We start from the raw sequence: 25,648 nt of genomic DNA, 5'->3' as shown, positions 1-25,648 counted from the left end.
ATGAGATAGAAATATCAATGATGAGAAAGAATCATTCATTGTCTGCCTCATGCACGCCCCCTACTGCAGATAGAGCCCACCCAGGCATCTGTACTTGACTGGAATTGAACCCGAGGCCCTTCAGTCTGCAGGCTGACACTCTATCCACTGAGCCAAACTGGCTATGGCGATGCTCAGTTTTGATTAGCCTCACGGTATTGACCACAGGGTGGGGCAACTGCCTTTCCCCCAGGCAAAACTGCCTGGATATCAAAGGTTGACTGGAGAAAGATGTCCTCTTCAGTGTGAGGGAATTACTCAACATAGGAAACCAGAGAAGCTTCCCTCTGCATTCTAACCCCAGAGCCCCAAAACTTGGCTTCTGCTCACACAACTCCATTCCACTCTCTCTCCCTCTATCAGAGGCCAAGGTGAGTAGCTGAATATGAAATTTTGTGTGTTGGCCCTTCAAAAAAGTGCCTGTCTTTCCAGCCATGTCTCATTGGCAGACATCAACCTTGCTGCTTTTCAGAGCCAAATGTTATGTGGGCACCATTCTCAGTTCTGGTGTTCTGGGCTGGGGAACCCAACTTGGTGCATAGACATCAGGGTTCTCAATGTGAACTCCCCACACCTGGGTTATCTGAAAATTCAGCTCATCACTGTGAGAGCCTATCCAGCCCTTTCCTTCTTCTGCACTTCTTACCAGTCTCTATGCAGGCTCCACTTTCCATTTTTGGTTATCAGGATTTTCTCCTGCTAGTCTTCAGTTGATTTTTCAGGGTGGTTTTTCTGTATTTTAATTGTATTTCTAGTTTGGTCCTGTCAGTGTAGCTTCCACTTACTCCACCACCATTTTGGAATCTATTATGTATGTTTTTCAATATTCTACAATAAATTTTCAACTTTGTTCAATCATAATTAATATACAGAGTTTAATAATACTGATTTTTGCTTATTTTTATTGAATGCAAAGGCAAAAACAAATTATTTTATGCTAAAATCTGTATGTAATTTTACATTTAGGCGAACCATCTTCAGTTTTATGAAAGCTATATCTATAGCTGGAGGGGAATGAGTATTATTTGAGGGTGGTTTATGTTATTCTGCATGCTTTTTAACAGCAAGCCACATTTCATTTGCCTTCATCAAGATGTCCTTTGCAAGACATAATCTCTCCTTGTGTTCATTGTGTCCTATTTAGTGGAACATGTCCACTCATTTCTCCATCACAGCTTATGACCATTTCTTGAATAGAGGCCAGAGTGCATTTCTATTCGATAGAAGAGGCAAGGGTAGTTGATTAGTAGAAAGTTTGCTCACAGAGGATGAGTAGAAATTTTCCAGTAAAACAGAGTTTGGGCAGGAGAGAAGTGTGCTCAGAAAATTCTAAGAAGATGAGGCAAAACAGCTAAGCATGAAATTCATGGACACTTGAATTGCCAATTCTGTGAATAGTTTGTTGGAAATGACAGAAAATGAGTTGGATGAATAAGTCAGGTTGATAAAGAGGGACGAGGCTGTGAATTTAAAATTAAATAATTTAAGTTTATCAGTATTATTGAAAGCAGTAAGGTATTGAGTATAGGCATGTTCTAATTTCATCTTTGTTTTAAAAGCATCTCTGGAGTTTAAACAGTAGAAAAAGAGTTGGAAATAGAAACTGGAGACTGAGACTGGCTAGGATATTTGCAATCTGTACTGCTCTCTGCTCTTCTCTGCTTTTCATTTACTAGCAGTGAAGACAGAAAAGGATGTAAAGGGGAATATCGATATAAAGATTAATCTTTTACAAAAATATTTATATTTAAAATTACTCTATATGTCCCCCTTTTTCCCTAATGATCAATCATATTGACAGTTTGAGTGCTGTTCATACTTGATGAACATCAAATTTTCATTTACTTGCAGAACAAATTGGTGGCAAAAATTTGAATAGAAACTTTTGAAAAAAATGTGATGACAAAGGAGAAGCGAGATTGTTAATTTCATTGCCAAGATGACTTCTAGGCCCAGCTTCCTCTTATTGGATGAGGTGTTTTCCTATATTATATATTTTTATTAAACAATTAACTCATATTTTATGCCATATATATATCCTATCTAATAATAGACGAACGTGGTAATTAACCATACCTCCAACATGCTTCCCATTGGCTAATCAGGGTGATATGCAAATTAACTGCCAACTAAGATGGCTGCCGGCAGCCAGGCAGCTGAAGCGAATAGGAGGCTTGCTTGCTCCAGTGATGGAGGAAGCCAAGGTTCCCTGCCTGCTGCTGCCGGCCTCTGAGCTGCACTCTAAGAAACAATGTTGCAATTATAGAAGCTAAACAAACCCCAGAAACCTGCTTTTAGCCAGCTGGGCCTCAGAGCTGGAGCTGCAACAGTGTTTCAATTATAGAAGCCAAACAAACCCAGATACCTGCTTTCAGCAGCTGAGGTCTCAGAGCTGGAGCCAAGCCTTAGAGCTAAAGCCAGCTCTTAGTTCCAGTGACAGCCATAAAAGGTAAATAAATCCCAGAATAAAAAGAAAAAAAGGAGAGGTTGGGAGCTTCAGTCACCTGCCAGCCTGAAAACGGCCCTCAGCCCCTCACCCAGACTGGCCAGGCACCTCAGTGGGGACCCCCACCCTGAAGGGGGTGTGACCAGCTGCAAACAGCCATCATCCCCTCATCCAGGCTGGCCAGGCACCCAAGCGGGACCCCCACCCTGATCCAGGACACCCTTCAGGGCAAACCAGCCGGCCCCCACCCGTGCACCAGGCCTCTGTCCTATATAGTAAAAGGGTAATATGCAAACTGACCCTAACAGAAGAATGACTGGGATTGACTGGTCACTATGACACACACTGACCACCAGGGAGCAGACGCTCAATGCAGGAGCTGCCCTCTGGTGGTCAGGGCGCTCTCACATGGGAGGAGCTCTGCTCAGCCACAAGCCAGGCTGATGGCTGCCAGTGCAGCGGTGGTGGTGGGAGCCTCTCCTGCCTCCTCAGCAGTGCTAAGGATGTCCGACTGCAGTTTAGGCCTGCTCCCCGCTGGCAAGTGGACATCCCCCGAGGGCTGCCGGGCTGCCAGAGGGATGTCTGATTGCCATCTTAGGCCCAATCCCTCAGGGAGCAGGCCTAAGCCAGCAGGTGGTCATCCCCTGAGGGGTCCCAGACTGCGAGAGGGCACAGGCCGGGCTGAGGGACCCCCCTCTTCCCCAAGTGCACAAATTTTTGTGCACCGGGCCTCTAGTATATATATATATATGGCCTTCTCAACATGTTTGTGGAATGATCTCTCTCTCAGGAATGCAATTAAGATTGTGTTAAAATATTATTAAGAATGTTAAACTTTTAGTGTAGGCATACACATCTTTTTATACTGAGTCTCCTAGCTCAATCATTCTATGAAAAATAGTATTTTAAAAGAACAGTGATTATTCTTGTTAGTCAATTTTATATTATAAATAGGGGCCTGGTGTACAAAATTCGTGCACAAGATTGGGGGGGTAAGTCCCCTCAGCCCAATGTGCACCCTCTGTCACGTTCCAGGACCCCGGCCGCTCTGGGCCTAGGCACAGACCTACAGGCTCGGGGTGGACTGGCTTCCGAGAACCTCCGCCAGTGCCGATGAACACACTCCGGTGGGGTGGGAGCTTCCCCTGCGTGGCCATGGCAATGCGGGGAAGCTTCAGGCCCCGCTCCCGGCTTCTGTGCGCACCGCCACAACCCCGGCTCCCTGGTGTTCACGCGCACCACCCTGACCCTGGCTCCCCAGTGCCCATGCGCACTGCTCCACCCACGGCTCCTTGGCATCCGCGTGCACCCCCCCACCTCCGGCTCCCCGGTGTCTGTGCACATGCAAGTGGCCACAGGGCGGGAACTTCCAGCCCTGACCCTGTCTCCCTGGCGCCTGCACACATGCTCCTGCCCTGACCCTGGCTCCCCGGTGCCTGTGTATGCAAATTAACCCGCCATCTTTGTCGGGTTAATTTGCATACCCACTTCTCATTGGTTGGTGGCTTGTGGGCATCACAGAGTGATGGTTAATTTGCATGTTTCTCTTTCATATAGAGAGATTATGGCAGAATCAAATAGTTATCTACAATGATTAGTGATCCTTCTCTAGTGCATGGAATTTAACATTTTAGAATTTTAGCTTAGCTCTCACATGCCTGTTTCATCATCAAAATAATATAATATTTTTTAGCCAATTCAAATATATAAATTATAAAACCTAGTAATATCTAGGCCCAAGATAAAAAAAGTAGAATTTAAGAACTATGGAACAATATAGTGATTTTATGTTCAGAAATCCTTTAATTTTTTTTTTTTAAGATTGAGGTTATTTGTATCTGGAGGCCATCCATGACCTGCCCAAGGTTACCCAGCTAATTAGTGGCAAAGCTGGAATTAAAACTTGCCTTCCAATTCAGTTTTTGTGTTTTTCCTTTCTGAGTCATTAAGCTGGTCTTATAACATTGCATACAACTGTTATTTGAGGACTTTATTTAACTAAATGCACATAAAGAACAAAATGTCTTTTGTGAGGGTATCTTACAATTGGCCATGGGCGGTGACATCTTTCTGGAAAATATAGCGATAGAACTTCCAGTTTCCTGGTTGAACTCCCGCAAGGACACCTTGCCTATTAGCCTTTTATATAGATAAATCTAAGTAAACATGCCAGCTGGTAAATATCAATTGAGAGCAGAAAGGAAATGTAACAGGTGACTAGTAGAATAGCTCACATTGGCAAGTGTCTGTTTGTTGTCAGACAATTTCATTTCTCTTGTCACAGCCTCCAGACTTGGAAGGTAAGGGGCTTTCTACTTTAAAAGTGTTGTTTGCATTTGTATTTCTTTCCTCGTCTGATTTTATTTCAAGAAAAGTAGAGGTTACTAATTTGATATTTCTACATATTATGTTCCTGAATGATTTCCCGACATAGGCAAAACATGCATTATTTTCAATTACATTAAGTTTTTTTTAATAAAAAGAATATATTCAAAGTGAACAAGTTAGAAAAAATAATTTTTTGAGAAATGGTAATATATTGTCTTTGTAATATGTGAATTTAAATGGAATTGAATGGATTCTTACTTATTGATATTTCCATTAGCTAATCATAAACTAGGAAGCTGTTTAAAATTTATGTTTAACACTAGATTGCCCAAGGAAGTCATTTTGACTGCTTTTTAATTTCAATTAGAAAAATAATTATGTATATAAGGACACAATGTCTTAGAATTTTGTGACTTTTTGTACAACATATAAATGCATTTATTAATAATTGTAGTTACCTCCCCCTCCTTCATTTCCGGTATATATGTATGTGTTATACCTATATTGCCCAAAAGCAGTCATTTTGACTGCTTGGGGAAATTTTAACTCTTATTATTGAATTGAGTAAATTTCTTATATGACCAGTTCAGCTCTGTATTGAAATAACAGTTTTCAATTTTTTTTCGATTACCGTCACATGATAACATACAAGTACATGATAAATTGTCGATACTTGATAAGTTGCAGTTGCTCAATAAGCTAAACTAGTACTTGTTATTCAAATCTTTATGCAGTGATACTTGTTCTAATAAGTTGTTTATTTTATTTCTTTTGCGCCCTAAATTCATGAAAGAAATGTCGAATAGAAGTGAGTTATTGGAAAAGCTAAGGAACATAAGTGAAGAGTGCTCCGATATTATTCTTTCACAATGCAGTCATTTTGACTGCTTTTGGGCAATATAGGTATATACTAAATTTCAGTCTTTCTAGTGTTAAGAAAAATATTCTGGCAAATAGCAGTTACTTTCTTTTGTACCAACCCTCATGGGTTGGAATTTATTTTCATGGAGTAGACAAGCTATAGATCAGGTTTCAATTATGATAACTATACTCCCTGAGTCTTATTTCTTATGAATATATTGGGTAAAACAACTGATTTTTAGATAACAATAAGGATGAGTAAAAGTTAAAATTAAAGTAAATATTAGTATATTGCTTTTCCCAGTCTCTGTTGACATGCATTTGTACTATATTTGAATTATCATTGAAAACTTTACATCAATATTGATCACTCACTTGTATTTGCAGTAACATATGCACAAACAAAACATAGTTCACATTGCCAGCTTGGGTTTATATTTGCAAATTACATGGCTGTTCAAGAAAAATTACTATGTGAAAATTATATATAATGTATTCATTGTAACCAAGAGTGCACAGATTTAAATGCTGAACAATCTAAAACATTGAAAGTTTTTCATACTCCTTTTATTAGCATGAATTGAAGATAATTTTGAATTATAAACTATAAAATTCCATAGGACATTATCATATGAAAGTTGATGGTGAAATTAATTTTATTATAAATTAATCTCAATTGGAAGGGATAATGAAGCTATAAATAAATTGACTATACAATTAGAAATATTTATCCTTTTGTTTCTAAATTAATTGTTAATTTTCCCATTTTACTTGTTACATATGATTTTTATAATATTTTGGAATATGTATTTTTATTCTGTGATGAATTTCCTTTAAGTTATTTACATACACTGCTTGTTCAAAGATATCTTTGGAGTAGTCTCTCAAGCATTGTTTTAAGATTATGGGACAGCTCAAGCTAGTTACCATCCCAGCTTCATAGCTAGGTTTATTTCCTTTTGCTTTCATAGTGGTTAGTTGCATGCCTATCACATGTCCATTCTGGTACTAGATTCTCCATTGTGTGGTTTAAACCTAAATTTGCCAGTCCTTGTTTTCATTGATTCTCTCAAATTTTGGCTCAACCCTAAATCTTTTGAGTTAGAACTGCATTTTCTTAATATCCTGAAGTGATTTATATATCCCTGAAGGTTTTGGTAGCCTGCTTTCTGAAAATGGTCCTACTCCATTTAAATGAATCCCTTAAGTGCCTGGTGTGTGCCAAGCAAAGGCTTAGATTCCTAATTAATGTGTTACCTCCTGTAGTCCTCACTACATCTTTAGGTAGTATCATCCTACTTCTTGAGACATAAGCATTTTTTTAAAAAAGACTTTATTATGGAAAATATAAGGTACACAGTTGTAGAAATAAAACTATAACAAATCCTCCATGGTATCTTTGCTCAACTTCAACAGTGCATGGAAAATATGTTTCATGATTATAATGAAGTATCAGTCATCACATCATTTTATTTACAAATAAATCAAGAATTGTGTATATAACAACAACAATAAGAATTTCCCTGTAATCATGATATCATTACTACTAAAAATATTATAATTTTTTTTTCTTAACAGCATCAAACATCCAGGCATTGCTCATATTTTCCTGATTGCCTCATGATTGTATGCGTCATTGTTGTTTTGTCATTTTATTTTAAATTTCTTTGTTTGAATTATAGTGGAGGAAAAATAATTTTTCTTCTACCCTTCTGAGTTCTTCGCTGTTGACCCCTATCCCATAATAATAAAAATAACAGGAGAAAAATAAACAGAAGTTTACTAAGATGTATACTTCATGTATACATGGGAGATACCCAGGAATACTGAGTGAATTCCCCAAGGTAACTTAGAATTCAAGCTTAAATATCTTATTAGGGAAAGTGGAGAGGGGATGTCGGCCACTTAGAAGAGTAAATTATTTTTAGGTAACATGAATAGGACTTTAGAATAATAGATGGGAGATATGATAGTTTGTGCAAAGTTTGTCCAGGTGCAGTGTCAACTTCTAGTCTCTGCTCCTGTGAAAAGAGTGAATCTTCTTTGTATTTATGACAATTGAGTTCCTTTTGGAGGAACTGTCTCTAGGCAGATAAAGGGAGTTCAGAGAAAGCTTTTCCCAGCATTAGCGGTTTTTCATGTGCCTACAGCTCAAAATAATCAATACACCAAAGTGGTGTATTTTGGGTTGGCATGTCATGAGCTCCTACAATCATGTTTTGAAGTTACTTCAGAATCAAGATCTAAATAATAGTCATCCATTGTGATTGTATGATATGTCTTTTGAGATTCCCTCTCGCCTCTTCCTTTTCACTTAATCTCTAGGTTCCTAAAATGAAGAAATATTGTTCATTCCCTTTTACAGAGGAAGAAACCAGAACTCAGAGCTTTTAGCAAACTTGTCTCAGGCTCAGTAGCTAATAAATGACAGTGCCAGGAATAAAACTAAGCTTGTCCACCTCTATTAATCTTTCTCTATATGATGTTGATGCCTTTGCATTGACCCCACTTTTATGTTCACTCTCTCTGTGTATACTTTGTATTTTTCCCCTAAGTACTTATTTATTCTAAAAGATCTTCAGACCCTCAGTGCCCATTTTGAAAACATGTCCTTTTTAAAAATTAAATGTATTTGGGTGATGTTGGTTAATAAGATCCTATAGGTTTTAAGTGTACAATTCTATAATACACCATCTGTATATTGCATTGTGTGCTCACCATCCAGTCTGTCCTCCTTCTGTCACCTCATATTTGACTTACTTTATCCTCCCCCCCAACTCCCTTCCCCTCTGGTAACCACCATATCGTTATCTCTATCTATGAGTTTTTTGTTTTCTTTGTTCGTTTGTTGCTTTCTGATTTATATCCCACATATGAGTGAAATCATATGGTTCTTGTTCTTTTTTATCTAACTTATTTTGTTTAGCGTGATACTCTTAAGGTCCATCAATGTTGTCACAAATGGCAGTATTTCATTCTCTCTTATGGCTGAACAGTATTTCATTGTATACTACTCTGTTTTCTTTACATTCCACATTTCCTTTATCCAATCATCCATCAAAGGACAGTTAGAAAACTTGTACTTACTCTTGGGGACTCACGTACCCTGCAAAAATGATATCACACATCTCCAACAATAAATTACACAATTAAGGGGAAAAAACCTCTTTCTTGCTTGATTGTCTATTTGTTTTAAGTCTGCAGTAGATATTTGTAGCTATAAAGATCAACTGCTGCCAGTTTCATCCTGGGATATTCTTAAGCCACCTCCATGATCTGTTACATGCAGAGTTTCTCCTATACCAGTGATGGAGAACCTTTTGAGCTCGGCGTGTAAGCATTTTGAAAAACCCTAACTTAACTCTGGTGCCGTGTCACATATAGAAATTTTTTGATATTTGCAACCATAGTAAAACAAAGACTTATATTTTTGATATTTATTTTATATATTTAAATGCCATTTAACAAAGAAAAATCAACCAAAAAAATGAGTTCGCGTGTCACCTCTGACACGCGTGTCATAGGTTCGCCATCACTGTCCTATACTATGGAGAGCTATATTTAAGCCTTACCTTTCTCCACAAATTGAGAGCATATATTGCTTAAAAATGCACAATGCAGTGATGATTTTACAGTATGCACATTCTTCTCACAGAAGAAAGATTTATCCTAAGTTTTTTCTGAGCTTTCAGAATTTAATATTATTGTGTTTGTGTTTTAGATTGGAGAATTAGTATACGTTGTGGAAGGAGAAGGCATGGCCCCCTTGCCTTCCAAACTACCTGCAATGATTTCCCCAAATTACCATGAATACACATGTTCTCCAGAAGGTAGAGTATACATATGCATTATCTATATATATAAAAAGCCAGCAACCAGAGTACCATAACAACGGGAACAACCGGTCACTATGATGCCCACTACAGCCGCGAATCAGCCCAATCGAGGGTGGGGTAGCCGACCAACCCCCCTGTTGCCCTTCCCCCTGGTCAGCCCCACCCCTGATACCCCCCACCCCAATAGAGGGCAGGGCTGGCCAGCCAACCTCCTGCAGCCCCTCCCCCTGGCCAGCCCCACCCCTGATCGCCCCCTGACCCCAGTAGGGGGCAGGGCTGGCCGGCCAACTGCCTGTGGTCCCTCCCCCAGATGGCCCCTGATGCACTCCCAACATCCTGATCAGCCTGCAACCCCTCCCCTCAGCCAGCTCCATCCCCGATCACCCTCCCACACCAATCTGGGATGGGGCTGGCTGGCCAACCTCCCACCATGCCTCCCTTGGCTGCTGACCCCCAATCAGCCCCCCCCCACCCCATTCAGGGGTGGGGCCCGCCAGCCAATCACCCACGGCCCCTCCCCCCAGCCAGCCTACCCCCCACCATCTCCTCCTCACAACAGGCCCGGTCCTGATCTACCCCGATTGGGGCTGGGCCAGCTGGACCCCACCCATGCACGAATTTGTGCACTGGACCTCTAGTTTTATTTATAACGTTGAAGGAAGGGACTGTTCCACATATATTTACCTAAGCTTCCTCATAGCAAGTTTATCCAATATATAATTAGATTTTAACTTTATTATGTTGGTAATATAAATTCTAGTTTAAAGTATAAAGTTGTTAGTGAAAGAAAATTCTAGTTCATACCAGTCATTGATAGATGTCTTTCTTTACATTTATTTCTACCATTCCTACCTTCTAATCACTGATAGGAGCACAATGGTCACTGAGTTTTTAAAAATACATATATATTTTATTGTTGACAGTATTACAGATGTCTCCTTTCTCCCAACCCTCCTTTTCCCCCCTCCTCCCAGCCCCAGCCGCCCCCCCCCCCCCCCCCGCTTCCAGGTCTTCACCATCTATTGCCCATGTCCATGGGCTATGCATATAAGTATATAAGTTGTTTGGTTTATCTCTTCTCGTTCCCCCAACCCCATATTGAGGTATGTCAGTCTGTTCCATGCCTCCATTCTTCAGGTCTTATTTTTGTCAGTCAATTCATTTTGTTCATTAGATTCCACAAATAAGTGAGATCATGTGATATTTGTCTTCCTCAGAATGGCATATTTTACTTAGCATAATAGTCTCTAGGTCACTGAATTTTTGATCATGTTGATAATGTTTCTATGAAAGAACCATTTGACTAGAACTTTTTAGAGAGTACCAGGAAAATATCTTTAATTCCTGAAGACTTACTCTTGAATTACTGAATTAATACCACTAGAAATGTGTTACCTATTTTTACTCTGTTTAATGAAGACCACGACTTCAGTTTTATATTTCAAACCTCCCAAATCCATCCTGAATGGTAATTACAAAGGGATAAATGATCATTGCAGCCATGAATGTTTTTGCTTCACCCTAGAGCTTGATGAGGACAATCCAGTTCTGTATTTGAAATGCAAACCCTGTCATACGTTGGATATTGACCTTATATTGCCACTGACTAACGAAGTCAAGGAAAAGGCATTGGCTTTTGCAGCACAGCAGCAGATGTCAGATGTAGAGTATCAGCGGAGGTTGCTCACAGGCACTCTGGAGAGCAGTAGCATCCGCGTGGCCGTCGCCATCCTGGGGCTGACCAGGGTCGAGGTGGGAATGAACAGATGATGCACTTAAATTATTCTCTCTTTAAAAATATACAGAGCTATTACTTAATCATAACATTTATACATAGAGAAAAGGATTAATGCTGGTTTTCCCCAGAAAGACAACTCAGTAGCTTTTTACCTTTTGTTCTCATTAAAAATAAATCTGCAAGAAAGCATTGTACTAATTTTGCATTACTTCTAATTTTAGTAGTAATAACTAAATTAGTAGTAACTAAGCATACTATTAATTTTAGGCATGACACTGTAGCTGCTTCATTCACAGTTGTCTTCAATTCTGGCTGTATGTTAGAATGCTCTAGAAAACTTAAAATAATACTAATGCCCAGGCCCCACTCCAGAATAATTAAATACAAATCTCTGGAAGCAAGTGGGTGAGGACATGTTCTAAAAGTTGCCTGGGATATTGTTTTATATCCAGAGAGGTTCATCTCTGGGATCAGATGACCAGGCTGAGAATCTAGACTTTAACACTGCCACATGTGTGACTGTGGGCTGGTTACTTAAATTTTTTTTTTAATATTTTTAATCTGGAGATAATGATAATTTATGGAAAACAAGTGTGATAATTATGTAAAATGCTTAGTGTAATACCTGGTATATAATAAGTACACTATATATGTCATTGTTGTTATTGTTATTACTATTAATATAGACTGTTATTGTACTTTGAACTCAATTTTATCCTTAAAATAAGGTATAGTCTAGTCACCACAGAGCTGCTAAAGCGATTGTTCTAACGTATAAATCTGTTCATATTGCTCCGCTACTGGTGTGCCAGTTCATGTCAGAATAAAAATCAGTAAATACCCTTAGGATGGGCTTCATGACCCTCCTAGGCAGTCCCTCCTACTTCCCTGATCTCAACATTTCCTCTGGAGCCCATTCTCTCAGGTCACTCCCTCAGTACAGGCCTCCTTGCTGTTATTTGCATGCCCAAGGGATGCTCCCCATGGCCTGTGTACTTCCTCTGTTACTTTTTTCTAGATATTAGAGGCTAGATATCATTTACTTCAGATCTGCTCAAATACTATCAGTGAGATCCTGCTTTACCAACTTATATTTTCTTTTCTTTTTAAAATTAAATTAATTGGTCAACATGAACATATAGGTTTCAGGTGTGGATTTCTGTGTTACAAGATCTGTATATTGCAGTGTGCCCAGCACCCAAAGTCAAATCTTCTCCTGTCACCTTATATTAGTACTCCCTTCCCCTTGCCCTTCCCTGTGGCAACCACCACACCGCTGTTTGTGTTCATGAGTTTCAGTTTTATATCCCACATATGAGTGAAATCATATGGTTCTTAGCTTTTTCTGACTGACTTATTTCACTTAGCATGATGTTCTCAAGTTCCATCCATGTTGTTGCAAATGGCACTATTTCATCCTTTCTTTTGAGTGAGTAGTATTGCATTGTGTATATGTACCACATCTTCTTTATCCACTCCTGTATTTTGGGACAATTTGGTTGTTTCCATGTCTTGGCCACCTTGAATAATGCCTCAATGAACACAGAGGTGCATATATCTTTGCAAATACATCATTTTGAGTTTTGGGGGTATATACCCAGAAGTGGGATTGCTGGGTCATATGCTTGAGGGGATGGGTTTTACCCAGGGATCATCTTTCAACTATTTATGCATGTATATGTTTTCTATCTTTCTCCCTTTCTTTTAGCTTTGTCTCTGGAACCCAGCATAGTTTTTGTTTTTATTGTTGCATTTATTAACTTATGTTTTGTGTAAGATTTATTTTTATGTATACTCATCAATCTAGGATATAAATTCCTAGAAATCTACAATTATTTTTCTTATGTGTTTGTTTACCCTTTAATGACTTGCACATGAAAGGTGCTGTCATTGTTTTATTGGCTTGAGCATGGCCCTTAACAAACAAATGACACTTTAAGTCCTCATTGTATAGGCTGGTGTCCATCCAGATTACCTCATGTCCTGATTTTTCTCAAAGTCATCTTGTTGTTTATTTATCCTTGTTTCCTTCTCATATTTGCAGGATGAGTATCCATATATGTGTACTTCTCTGAATTTGTTGTTAGGAGTAAAAATGGTAATAATGTTAATTTCTTAATAACCTTTGGCTTTTTAATAATTACATTTGAAATGGTTTAAGTGGTCTCTAATGTTAAAAATTGAAAGTTTGTTTTTCACCTGAAGATTAGTATTTTCTTTGACTTCCCTGAATACCATGCATTTATGTTTCAGCAAAAACTCTAAGTGTAGAAAATAACTAGAGAAGTATGCAATGTGTCAATTTAAGAAAAGCAACTACACCAAATCAAAACTTAGACATATCTTATTGTGCTTACATCCATCTAATCATAAAGGTTTCTTTTCAATTGACGTGTACTCTTAAATACAGTAACACTATTACTTTTTTCCAGCAGAACAATAAATAATTTTTTAAAATACTGTCACTTTTTTAAATATTTTTTTTTATTGATTTCAGAGAGGAAGAGGGAGGAAGAGAGAGATAGAAACATCAATAATGAGAGAGAATCATTGACTTGCTGCCTCCTGCATGTTAGACTGAGCCCACAATCGAGGCATGTGTCCATGACTGTAATCGAACCCGGGACCCTTCAGACAGGTTGGCACTCTATCCACTGAGCCAAACCGGCTAGGGCAAAAACTGTCACTTTTTTCCAAACTGCTCTTATGTGCACTTTTCAAATTATTTTGATGGCCCCATGGAGAAATATAGAACAAATAGGATTGCACTTATAGTACAAAAAATGGGATGAGTGAAGCATAAAATGACTAACCTCAGGAATTGGGCAGAGATCACAACCCAGGTCAGGGTAGAGGCATTATTATATTTTAAAGCTATAAAACAAATCAAAGACACTCAGAGACACATAGTCCAACCTCTTACTTTTACAGACCTGTAAACGAAGACCATAAAATAGTAATATAGTGCCCTAAATTCACACCAATTATTTATAACAGAATAGAAATGGGCCCAGGTTTTTACTTCCCAGTCTACTACTCTTTTCCTTGCCCTATATATCCTCCAGCTCATATGTTTTCTTCTTAGTCTATTACCATGAACTTGTATAAAGTAATAAATGAAAGTCTAGAATGCTCTGTTATAGCGTAAAATAACTGCATAACAAAATCTAAAATCAACCTGGAATATATTTGTTCAAAACTAAATCTATTGAATAAATGTAGAAAAGTGGCCTATCTTCATTTTTTATTACATGACAATGTGCAATTTGAGTTTTGAAATATCTATAGAGCATTGATGGTGAACCTATGACATGCGTGTCAGAGGTGACACGCGAACTCATTTTTTTGGTTGATTTTTCTTTGTTAAATGGCATTTACATATATAAAATAAATATCAAAAATATGAATCTTTGTTTTACTATGGTTGCAAATATCAAAAAATTTCTTTATGTGACACAGCACCAGAATTAAGTTAGGGTTTTTCAAAATGCTAACACGCCGAGCTCAAAAGGTTCGCCATCACTGCTATAGAGTAATGGCAACATGGTATATCTACTTTATATGCTCTAAGAGATACTATCTTTTGTCAGGAGCATGAATTTATGACACTTAGCATTCATTTATTGAATTCATATCCTCTGGCCATTAATTAAACAACTTTAATGATATACTCAGTGATGTTGGAAAGATTCAGGGCTTACAAGGTAGGTTCTTTATTTTTCCTGTTAGCTTTCTCATGTTTATGTTTTAAAACCATGCTATGTACTCCAGAATAAATAGCAGAAAAAATCATCAGAATTTTGAAATTGGATATCTTTTTTAAAGAAAACCTGAAAGATCTTGGTGAGGATTTGGAAGGGCAAAGAAAAAGTTTTCGTATTTGTATAATTTAAGTGACTTTCAAGTCATAAAGTAATCCTAGTGATACTGTGAAAGATAAAGCTGAGTGTTATGGTTTTTTCTGGTGATGCCAAGAATTCACAACTAAAAGAAGAGATAGATGCAGAGAGAAAGTTTATTTTACTTTCCCAGAAAAAAAAGGGCTAATCAATACAGAGGCAAAGGAATAGACTGTGCCCTGCTCTTTTAATGGCTGCTGTTGCTAGGTGACAAGGAAGGGAGGAGGATTTGGGGGCTGAAATTGAGCAGACATCAGGGAGGTTGTCTTTGTTAGTTATAGGCAGATGTCCTAGGGAGGTGTCTTATCAGTATTTTTCCAAAGCCTATAAAACATTCTTAGAGCTGTTAACATAAGAAACATTCAAACCTGTACTAGTAAAGAATTTTTGTCAGCTTACTTGAGCCAAACTGTCAACAATTGCTGGAAGCAGAATCTCAGTGCATTGAGACAATGCTTTAGAGAATGGCAGTTTTTCACCTATTTTTTTTTTTAAATTACCATCAAAGCAAGAGATGTAAGTGGGTTACATGAAATCCATTAGTGATAGATTAGAGAGGTGGGAGAAAGCAAAAAAGGAGAAACTTCTGGGTTTGGGTAAAAAGTAAAATGATAGACACATGCTTCTTTTACATAGGTGGGTACAGGATAGTTAATAGTCAACCGTTTACATGATAACAATAACAATGAGGGAATTTGTAGTCTCTACCTATAACGTTGGTTGTGCCCTGAGGGGTCTAGAAAAAAATAAAAGTTAGAAGTTATCCTGACATTCCAAAGGTATTTTATCCTGGGTGCAGAAAGATAATAGGCTCAGTTAAGGTAAAGATTGATCTTTGTCAGGGAAGATATCAGACTAGGACATGACTACCCACCACAGACTGCTTTTTAATTGAAAAGTTTAATTTCAAACCATCCTTTGTGGTTACCTTAGGTCTCTGAGTTTGCAGAGGCCACACAGGCATTCCCTGAGCTTGTCATGTTAGCATGTGGCCTCTTTTTGTCCACAGAGCAAAACTTATGAAGAGTTCAAAAGAAGCTTGTTTGAAGAGGAGGGGGGCAAGGAACTTTCTATTAATTATCCCTGAGTTGTAAACCAGCAGGAAGGAGGTGTATACAAGAATGTAACCTTGAGAGTAACTTAAGTTGTCTTGCAGTTTGAACTGAGGTTGTTTGAATCAGAGGAGCTAACAATCTTGGGATTTAATTACCAAGTGCTTCTCATATATTGTAGAATGCTATAGCAAAGAAAAAGAAAGGCCTTTTTTTCTTGTTCTCACATCCATGCTGGACACTAGTTAAAGCCATAAGGCGATAGACATTATTCAGTAACTATTGCTGCAGGGAGGAGGATCTAGCATGAAATGAACTCAACTTCAATTTGTGCAGCAGTAACTGGGCATCTTAAAGGGAGGATAAAAAAATAGAAAGGGAGAATTAGTAGAAAGAATCTGTAACTTGATCAGTCACAGAAGTGGATATCTACAAGAAGTGAGAGGAAATTTTGTGAGAAATTTGTTAATTTATGCTTATCTGCAGGAGAAACAAACTTCTGGAATCTTTATGGCTGGAGGTAATGATGCAAGTTGCAGCAAGGTACTCAGCTGACTGGGAGCATTATCTCCTTGAATGTTTTCATTTCAAAGAGAGGGTTCTGAGGTCCTTGAGAAGACAGTTGTGGGGGAAGGGTGATAGAAGATTTACCTCTCAAAGGGGAGAAAAAGCATTTATAATTGCAAGCTTTCTGAAGTAACTGCAGATATGCATCAATTAAGAAATCCGGATCACCTCTGTCAACCCCCCTCACTTATCATAAATGTCTACTTCTGTGACTGCAGTTTTTATATGCCAAGGTTGAGGCCTAGTTGAGTAACAGTTTAGAGGAGCCTGATTAGAATTTGGTCAAGAAGAGAGTCTGTGTCACATATAGGGTGTCCCCCAAAATTGTATACACACTTTGAGTGATTATCAAGTCAATGTTTATTAACATACAGTTCATTTTCAAAATTTAAAAGAATCTACAGAAATGAATAATTTATTTTTGTCAATGCCTGTTTTCAAACTGATGACTGTTCTGGTCCAGGCACTGATGATAATGTGAAGCAATGGAATCACACACATCAAGAATCATTTCATTTGGTGTTTGTGTGCCCTCAATCATTGACTATTGCCAGTTTTGTACTGTAAACTTTATCTTTTATGTAGCCCTATAAAAAAAAATCTAGTGGCACTTTAGGATAAATTTTCTTTGTTCAAAGATTAGTCTGTCTTCATTCATTATTTCAAATCAGTTAACCCTGAAAAGGAGTGAAAATTAAGTGAGCTATCAGCTGTTAAAATGTGTATACATTTTTGGGGGACTTCCTACATTATTTTGAATGACCTGAAGATCTAGAAGGCAGACAATATGCATTTAGGATAAAGAGCTAGTTGCTGATATGAATAGATTATCTATTCACAATGACTAGAAAATTGAACCAAACCCAAACAATGATAAATGTACATTGAATTAATTTAAATTTCAGGATTTACATGATTTGAATTGCCAAAATAAAGTAGGTAGAAAATGTGACTTTGTGGGGAAAAAAAATTCTTGTGGATTTTATAGATAACTAGGGCCCAGTACATGAACTCATGCACCTTGAAAGGAACTGTGGGCCATGAGGCTGCAGTGGGCACAGGGGCGGGTCTCAGCCCATCCTTCATGCCCCTGCCCAGCCCCTCCTGGCTTGGTCCCTGGTCCCCTGTCTGCTGGCAGCCCAGCTCCTGTAGCTGCCACTCCCACATGCTGATGGCGCCGGCCTCACTCGCACCAGCTGATGGCATGGAGCCATTGGGGATGACACCAGCAGTGGGTGCGAGAGGTGGCTGCCAGCCTCGATTGCCCTTCAGGAGCAGGGGAAGGTGGAGAAGCCCTGAGGGGCAATCATGGCTGGCAGTCACTGCTCGCACCTGCTGACAGTGCCAAGTGATTGGGGCTGGCACTGGGCGCCGGCAGCAGGTGTGAGCAGTGGCTCCATCACCAGCAGCAGGTGCGAGCACCAGTGGGACCGCGGCCCGTGGGAGCGAAGAATTTTCAGTAACCACCAGAGGCTCGCCCCAATGACAGCGACTGGTGCCCTGCTTTGGTCTGGCACCTCCGCTCACCTGCTCCACCATCCCGCCATGGCCAGTGCCCACCATGTTCTGTGCTCTGCTGCTGATACCCACCATGTTTTGTGTGTGCCCCCTGGTGGTCAGCACACATCATAACGACTGGTTGTTTGGTTGTTCTGCTGTTTGGTCTATTTGCATATTAGGGTTTTATATATATAGACTAGAGGCTCAGTGCATGGATTTGTGTATAAGTGGGGTCCCTCGGCATGCCCTGTGGGGATTGGGCTGAAATCCAGCAGTCCAGTGCTGCCTGCCACTCCTGCCTGTCTCTCCTACTCATCCTGGCCCCACTATGCCTGCTGTGGGCTCACACTCTGCTAGCCGTGAGCCCTGCCTCTGGTGCCTGTCAGTTAGCTGAGTGGCACTCCCACTGTGGGACCACATTGACCACCAGGGGGCAGCTCCTGTGTTGAGCATCTGCCCCCTGGTGGTCAGTGTGCATCATAGTGACTGATCGACTGGTCATGCGGTCGCTTAGACTTTTATATATATATAGATGAACCCAGTGGATGAGATAATTGTTAAAGGCACTAACATTTATTTTTGATGAGTAATGATATGATGATGATGATGATGATGATAATGATGGTGACAATGACAATGATGATAATGATAGCCAATATTTATTGACTTCTTAAAATATGCTCCAAGTACCTGGCATTTGTTTATACTTTAAATGTACCAGAGATAGGCAGTGTGTACTATTATAACCCATACTAGAGGCCTAATGCACAAAATTCGTGCAAGAGTAGGCCTTCCTTCCTGCAGCTGCCATCACTGGTTTGCCTCTAGCACCCGGGACCCAGGCTTCCCTCGCAGCCCTGGCTTCATCCAGAAGGTCATCTGGAAGAATGTCTGGTATAATTAGCATATCATCCTTTTATTATTATAGATTTTACAAATGATGATTTTGTGGCTTTGGTTAATAACTTGGCCAAGTTTACTTATAGTTAGGGTATTTACTAGTAAGTGTGGGTAGTCTGGCTCCAAGAAAGCTTAGTCTAACCTTTGTTGTTGGTAGTAGAGCATCCAGATAAAAATAAATGGTTGTCTACCTCTGGGCTCTGCCTTGCTTGGTTCACATGTAGAGAGCTGGGTTTCTCTTCAGTGTTCTATTCTAGGAAGCACAGTATTGAACTCAATTGTGTCTTGAGTAACATATGTATGGGGGGTGAGTTGTAATCTACATTATATAACTAATGGTTGAAAGTACTTAAAATATCAAACTTATTTAAAAGATATGTTTGGAGGTCTCTGGAGGGGCAGAACCTCGTTTTATATGTGTGTGTGTATATTTATTTCTGTCCCTCCCACTAAACTGTCATTAGCATAAGAAAGGAGACTAAGTGTATTGCTAATGAGAACTAGAACTGATGGGTAGATGTTAAGGTACACAGGGATCAATTCAAGGAGGAAAGCACTTTCTCAATACGGTTCACCAATGCGGTTCATTCAATGGAATGGTTTCTTCCTGAAGCAATGGATTCCTCAACACTGAAAGAATTAGAACAGGGGACACTGAGGATCTCTCAATAAAGGATGGCTCCATTAATTCTATGAAATGGGTTAGTGTTGTCTTCCACCAATTAAACAATAAGTATCTAAAGAAATGAACAAATTCAACTCCTTGATTGATTTCCCCCCAAATATAGAGTCTAAATTGGTAATGCTCTCTTTTGTGTTTTAGAGTTAAAAGGTAAGAGAATTACATTCCAAATTTTCTTTCTGTTTATTTGCAGACATGTATGCTTTTTAATATCTCAAAGTTAAAGCAGCCTAAGTCCGTTTTATATACAACAGATGTAAGCCTTCCAGGATATTTTTATGTCCCCAAGGAAATCCACATTCCTCAGTATCCGGAACGTCAAGATAAAGTATTTAAACCTGGGGTTAAAAAAGGTAATCACTAATGTGTGGAATGCAATATCTAGCACCATTGCAGGTACTGTGAAATTATAAAATAAAATAAAAAGATTACCTCTACTAATAGGGTTGTTCACAATATAATTGTAAAGATAGTTTAGCTACATATATACCAATTGTTATTATTTTTTGTTATCTTCACCTGAGGATATTTTTTCCACTGCTTTTCAGAGAGTAAAAGGGAAGAAGGAGAGAAAGAGAGAAGCATCGAAATGAGAGAAAGACATCGACTGGTTGCCTCCTCCATGCACCTTGACCTGGGACCAAGAGCGAACATGCAACCCAAGTACATGCCCTTGACCAGGAATCGAATCTGCGACCCTTTGGTGCATGGGTCAACGCTCTAATCTTTGAGCAACACCGGCCAAGGCCATAAATGCTAATTATTGAATAATATTGTGTGTTATAAGAAACCAACAACCTTCATAACAGTGATCTAAGTTATGTGCTGACTTTGGGTGCTAAATTACTGGTACTGAAATTTGTAGACATCTTTTTTAAGAATACCTATCTGATAAAGACAGTAAATGCACTTTGAGAAAGGTGAACTCTTGCTTTAACAGTGAACCTAGTTAAAGAAGTTGTTCTGGAGTTGAGGCTTAGGCTGGCTCTAAAGAATAGGAGGGATATAGACATTAAGAATATGTCAAAGGAGAACAATACCACTTATGAGTAATTTATCTTTGATATGGACTAGAGTATTAGTTGAGTACTTAATCTTGGTCTCCTGGTGTCTCTTTATTTTTATTTGTGTTTAGGAGAAATATTTAATAGAATATTAATACATTATTTAATATAAATGATGAGGTATAAGCAATGTGACTAAATAGTTTAAAATAGTAAAGTTAATTTACATTTTTCCTTTGCTTATTTCCAAACTCATGAATAATAAAATATATATATATTTTTATTAGGGCAATGCACCATGTTTCATGGATTCTAAGTTATATTATTGCTAATTATGGTTTTGTTAAGTTTTCATTTTATATTTTCCTATGGTTTTGTGTTAACTATAAAATATTTCTATATTTAAAATAATGGTTAAAAATCATGCCGAAACTGGTTTGGCTCAGTGGATAGAGCGTCGGCTCGCGGACTGAAAGGTCCCAGGTTCGATTCCGGTCAAGGGCATGTACCTGGGTTGCAGGCATATCCCCAGTGGGAGATGTGCAGGAGGCAGCTGATCGATGTTTCTCTCTCATCGATGTTTCTAACTCTCTATCTCTCTCTCCCTTCCTCTCTGTAAAAAATCAATAAAATATATTTTAAAAAAAATAAAAATCATAAGGTACAGGATAACCTGTTCACTTTGCTTTCCTAAGAGATCTGAGGTGTTGAGCATCTTCCCACATGTTTATTAGCCATCTTGAAATGTGTATTCAGATCATTTGCCCATTTTTTAAAGTTGGGTTTTCTTTTTATTATTGAGTGGCAAGTATTTTGTCTCTATTCTAAATACAATAACCTCAGATAGATGATTTGCAAATATTTTTTTCTCATTCTGTTGGTTGTCTATTCACTCTCTTGATAGTATCCTTTGAAGCAAAAAGTTTTAAAATGTGATGACTTTAAATTTATGTATTTTTTTTTCCTTATTGCTCTTGCTTTTGATATTATATCTATGACTCCATTGCCAAATTCAAGGTCATGAAGATTTAGACCTCTGTTTTCTTCTAAGATTTTTATAGCTTTAGTTCTTGAATTTAGATCGTTGATCCACTTTTAGTTACCATTTGTATATTGTTTGAAGTAGGGGTCCAACTTCATTCTTTTACATGTGGGCTATCTACCAGTATCCTCACCATTTTTGAATACACCATTCTTTGTGCATTAAATGATCTTGGCACCCTTATTAAAATTAGTTCACCATAGATACATTTTTTTATTTTTGAATTCTCTATATCCTATAGATCTATATGTTATCCTATAGATCTATATGTCTATCCACATGACACTTTTTAAAATTACTGTTTCTTTGTAGAAAGTTTTGAAATCAGAAATTGTGAAGCCCTGCTACAATATTCTTTTGGAATGATATTGTTTTTGTTCTTATATCCTCATAATTTCATATGGATTTTGAAATCAACTTGTCAATTTTTATAAACAAGCCATCTGGAATTCTGATGGGTATTGCATTGAATCTATAGATAAATTTGGGGAGGACTGTCATCTTATCAATGTTAAGTCTTCTGATTCATGACCATGCAGTGTTTTTTCTCCTTTTCTCCAAAGATATTCCTTAATTTTTGACAGTTTTGTAGTTTTAACAGTGTAAGTCATATACTTCGTTTCTTCAATGTATTACTAAGTATTTTATTCTTTATACGAACACTGTAAATGTAATTTTCTTAATTTCTTACTTGTATTATTTATTACAAATGTATAGAAATAGAATTGATTTTAATACTGAGGTTATATTATACAACTTTGCAGAACTAGTTTTTTTAGCTGGATTTTTAAAATTCTACTATGTTATACTGGGTCCTTTAGGATTTTCTATATATATCTAGAGATAGTCTTACATCTTTCCTTCTGAAGTAAATTGTTTTTATTTCTTTTCCTTACCTAATTTATCAGGTTAATACCTTTAGGACAACATTAAATAGAAATGATAAGAGGGTACATCCTTGTCTTTTTCCTGAATTTAGGAATAAATAATCCAGTCTTTAATCATTGTGTCATGATAGCTGTAGGTTTTTTATAGATGCACTCTATGAGGTTGAGGAAGTTCTCATCTACTAGTATTTCTAGTGTGCCATTTAAGGTATCTATTTTTTTTAATTGATTTCAGAGAAAGGAAGGGAGAGGGAGAGAGTGATAGAAATATCAATGACAAGAAAGGATCATCTATCAGCTGCCTCTTTCTCACCCCCTACTGGGGATTGAGCCCATAACCTGGGCATGTGCCCTGACCGGGAATTGAACTATGACCTCCTGGTTCATAAGTCAATACTCAAGCACTGAGCCACACTGACCAGGCAAGTTATCTAATTTTTGACCTCTGCTTGTTTACAGCATTCTCTCATATTTCATTTCATATCTGAAAGGCAAAAGTTATGCCCCTACTTTTGTTTCTGAGTCTAAAATTTGAATATTTTCTTCTTTTTTTTTTTCTGTGTGTGTGTGGGGGGGTCCATTAGGCAGTTTTGTTAATTTAGTTGATCTTTACAAAGAACTAGCTTTTGGTTTCAGTGATATTCTCTAGTATAGTTTTTTCTTTTCAATATCATTAATTTCTCCTTCAATATTTATTATTTTTTAATTCTACTTTCTTTAGGTTGCTTTTCTCCCCCCTCCCTCCAATATCTTAAAGTAGAAGGTTTATTCTTTATGTTATTGATTTCAGATTTTTTTCTTTTTTGTTATAGGCATTCATAGCTATAAGCCCTGCTTTTGCTGAATCCCATACATTTTTGTAAATGTATATTCATTTTCATTAATATTAAAGTATGTTCTAATTTCCCCAGATTTTTCTTTACCCATTGATCGAGTGTATTAACAATAATAATATGCCCTGTCTGGGTAGCTCAAATGGTTAGAGCATCATCCTTATATGATAAGGTGGTGTGTTTGATCCCTGGTCAGGGCACATTCAAGAATCAACCAATGAATGCATAAATAGGTGAAACAACTAATCAATGTTTCCCTTTCTCTCTCCCTTTCTCTCTCAAAATCAATCATCCTAGCTAATAAAAGAGAAACATTGTAATTAGCGTACGACCGCTACCCTTCCCACTGGCTAATCAGGGCGATATGCAAATTAACTGCCAGCCAAGATGGCGGCCGGCAGCCAGGCAGCTTGAAACTAACATGAGGCTTGCTTGCTTCAGTGGCGGAGGACTCCAACGTTCCCCGCCTGCCGATGGCGGCCTCAGAGCTGCAACTCTAAGCAACTATGTTACAAATATAGAAGTTAAACAAAACCCCAGAAACCTGCTTTAGTCGCCAGGCTTCAGCCAGCAGGATCGCAACATTGTTTCAAATACAGAAGGTAAACAAAGGCCAGAAACCTGCTTTCAGCAGTGAAGGCCTAAGAGCTGGAGCCTCAGAGCTAAAGCTGGCCCAGAATAAAAAAAAGAAAAAAGAAAAAAAAGGAGCGGTTGGGCGCTTCCGTCACCCGCCAGCCTGAAAACAGCCCTCAGCCCCTCACCCAGGCTGGCCAGGCACCCCAGTGGGGACCCCCACCCTGAAGGATGTGTGACCAGCTGCAAACAGCCTTCATCCCCTCACCCAGGCAGGCCAGGCACCCCAGTGGGGACCCCCGCCCTGATCCAGGACACCCTTCAGGGCAAACCAGCCAGCCCCGACCCGTGCATCAGGCCTCTATCCTATATAGTAAAAGGGTAATATGCCTCCCAACACCGGGATCAGCATGACGGGGGACAGCACCCAAACCCCCTGATCGCCCTGCGGCTCTGTGTGTGACAGGGGGCGGGGCTACAACCTCCCTATCTGCCCTGCTGTGTTCGTGACAGTTGAAGGCACCCCAACCCCCTGATCAGCCCTGCTCTGTGCCTGATAGGGGGGAGCTCCCCAACCCCTTGATTGCCCTGTGGCTCTGTGTGTGACAGGCTGCGGTGCCCCAACCCCCTGATCGGCCCTGCTCTGTGTGTGACAGGGTGTGGCGCCCCAAACCCCCCCCCACCCCCCCAACGGGCTCTGCTCTGTGTGTGACGGGATAGAGCCATAACCTCTCCATCAGCCCTGCCCTGTGTGTGACAGTGGCAGCTCCCCAACCCCCTGATTGGCCCTGCTCTGTGGGTGATAGAGGGCGACGCCCTAACCACCCCCCACGGGCCCTGCTCTGTGTGTGACAGGGTAGAGCCATAACCTCTCCATCAGCCCTGCCCTGTGTGTGACAGTGGCAGCTCCCCAACCCCCTGATTGGCCCTGCTCTGTGGGTGATAGAGGGCGACGCCCTAACCACCCCCCACGGGCCCTGCTCTGTGTGTGACAGGGTAGAGCCATAACCTCCCCATTGGCCCTGCCCTGAGTGTGACAGGGTGCGGCGCCCCAACCCCCTGATCCGCCCTGCTCTGTGTGTGACGGAGTGGTGCCCCAACTCCCCTATCAGCCCTATTCTGTGAGTGACAGGGGGGAGCTCCCCAACCCCATGATCGGCCCTGCTCTGTGCGTGACATGGGGGAGCTCCCCAACCCCCTGATCCACCCTGCTTTGTGCGTGACAGGGTATGGAGCCCTAACCCCCCTGATGGGCCCTGCTCTGTGAGTGACAGGGGGCAGTGCCCCAACCCCCTGATTGGCCCTGCTCTGTGCATGACAGGGGGTGGTGATGCAACCTGCCCATCGACCCTGCCTTGAGTGTGACAGGGGGCGGTGCCCCAACCCCCCAATCGGCCCTACCCTGAGCGTGACTGAGGGTGGCATCGCAACCTCCCAATCCGCCCTGCTCTGTGCATGACA

The 25,648-nt window shown here is 39.6% G+C and overlaps 1 protein-coding gene across 1 annotated transcript in view; it reads left to right on the top strand.

Moving 5' to 3' along the window:
• Positions 1-25,648, top strand: part of CFAP47 (cilia and flagella associated protein 47) — a 467,420-nt gene that overhangs the window by 297,291 nt on the left and 144,481 nt on the right. Inside the window, 3 exon segments of the mRNA XM_059678706.1 lie at positions 9,396-9,509; positions 11,038-11,262; positions 20,042-20,201. Of these exon segments, the coding sequence (XP_059534689.1) occupies positions 9,396-9,509; positions 11,038-11,262; positions 20,042-20,201 (499 nt within the window).

Source organism: Myotis daubentonii, chromosome X (assembly GCF_963259705.1).
Source record: "Myotis daubentonii chromosome X, mMyoDau2.1, whole genome shotgun sequence".
In the NCBI taxonomy this organism is placed as follows: Eukaryota; Metazoa; Chordata; class Mammalia; order Chiroptera; family Vespertilionidae; genus Myotis; species Myotis daubentonii.
Note: the sequence above shows the minus strand (reverse complement) of the source record. Positions and strands in the feature narration are given on the sequence as shown.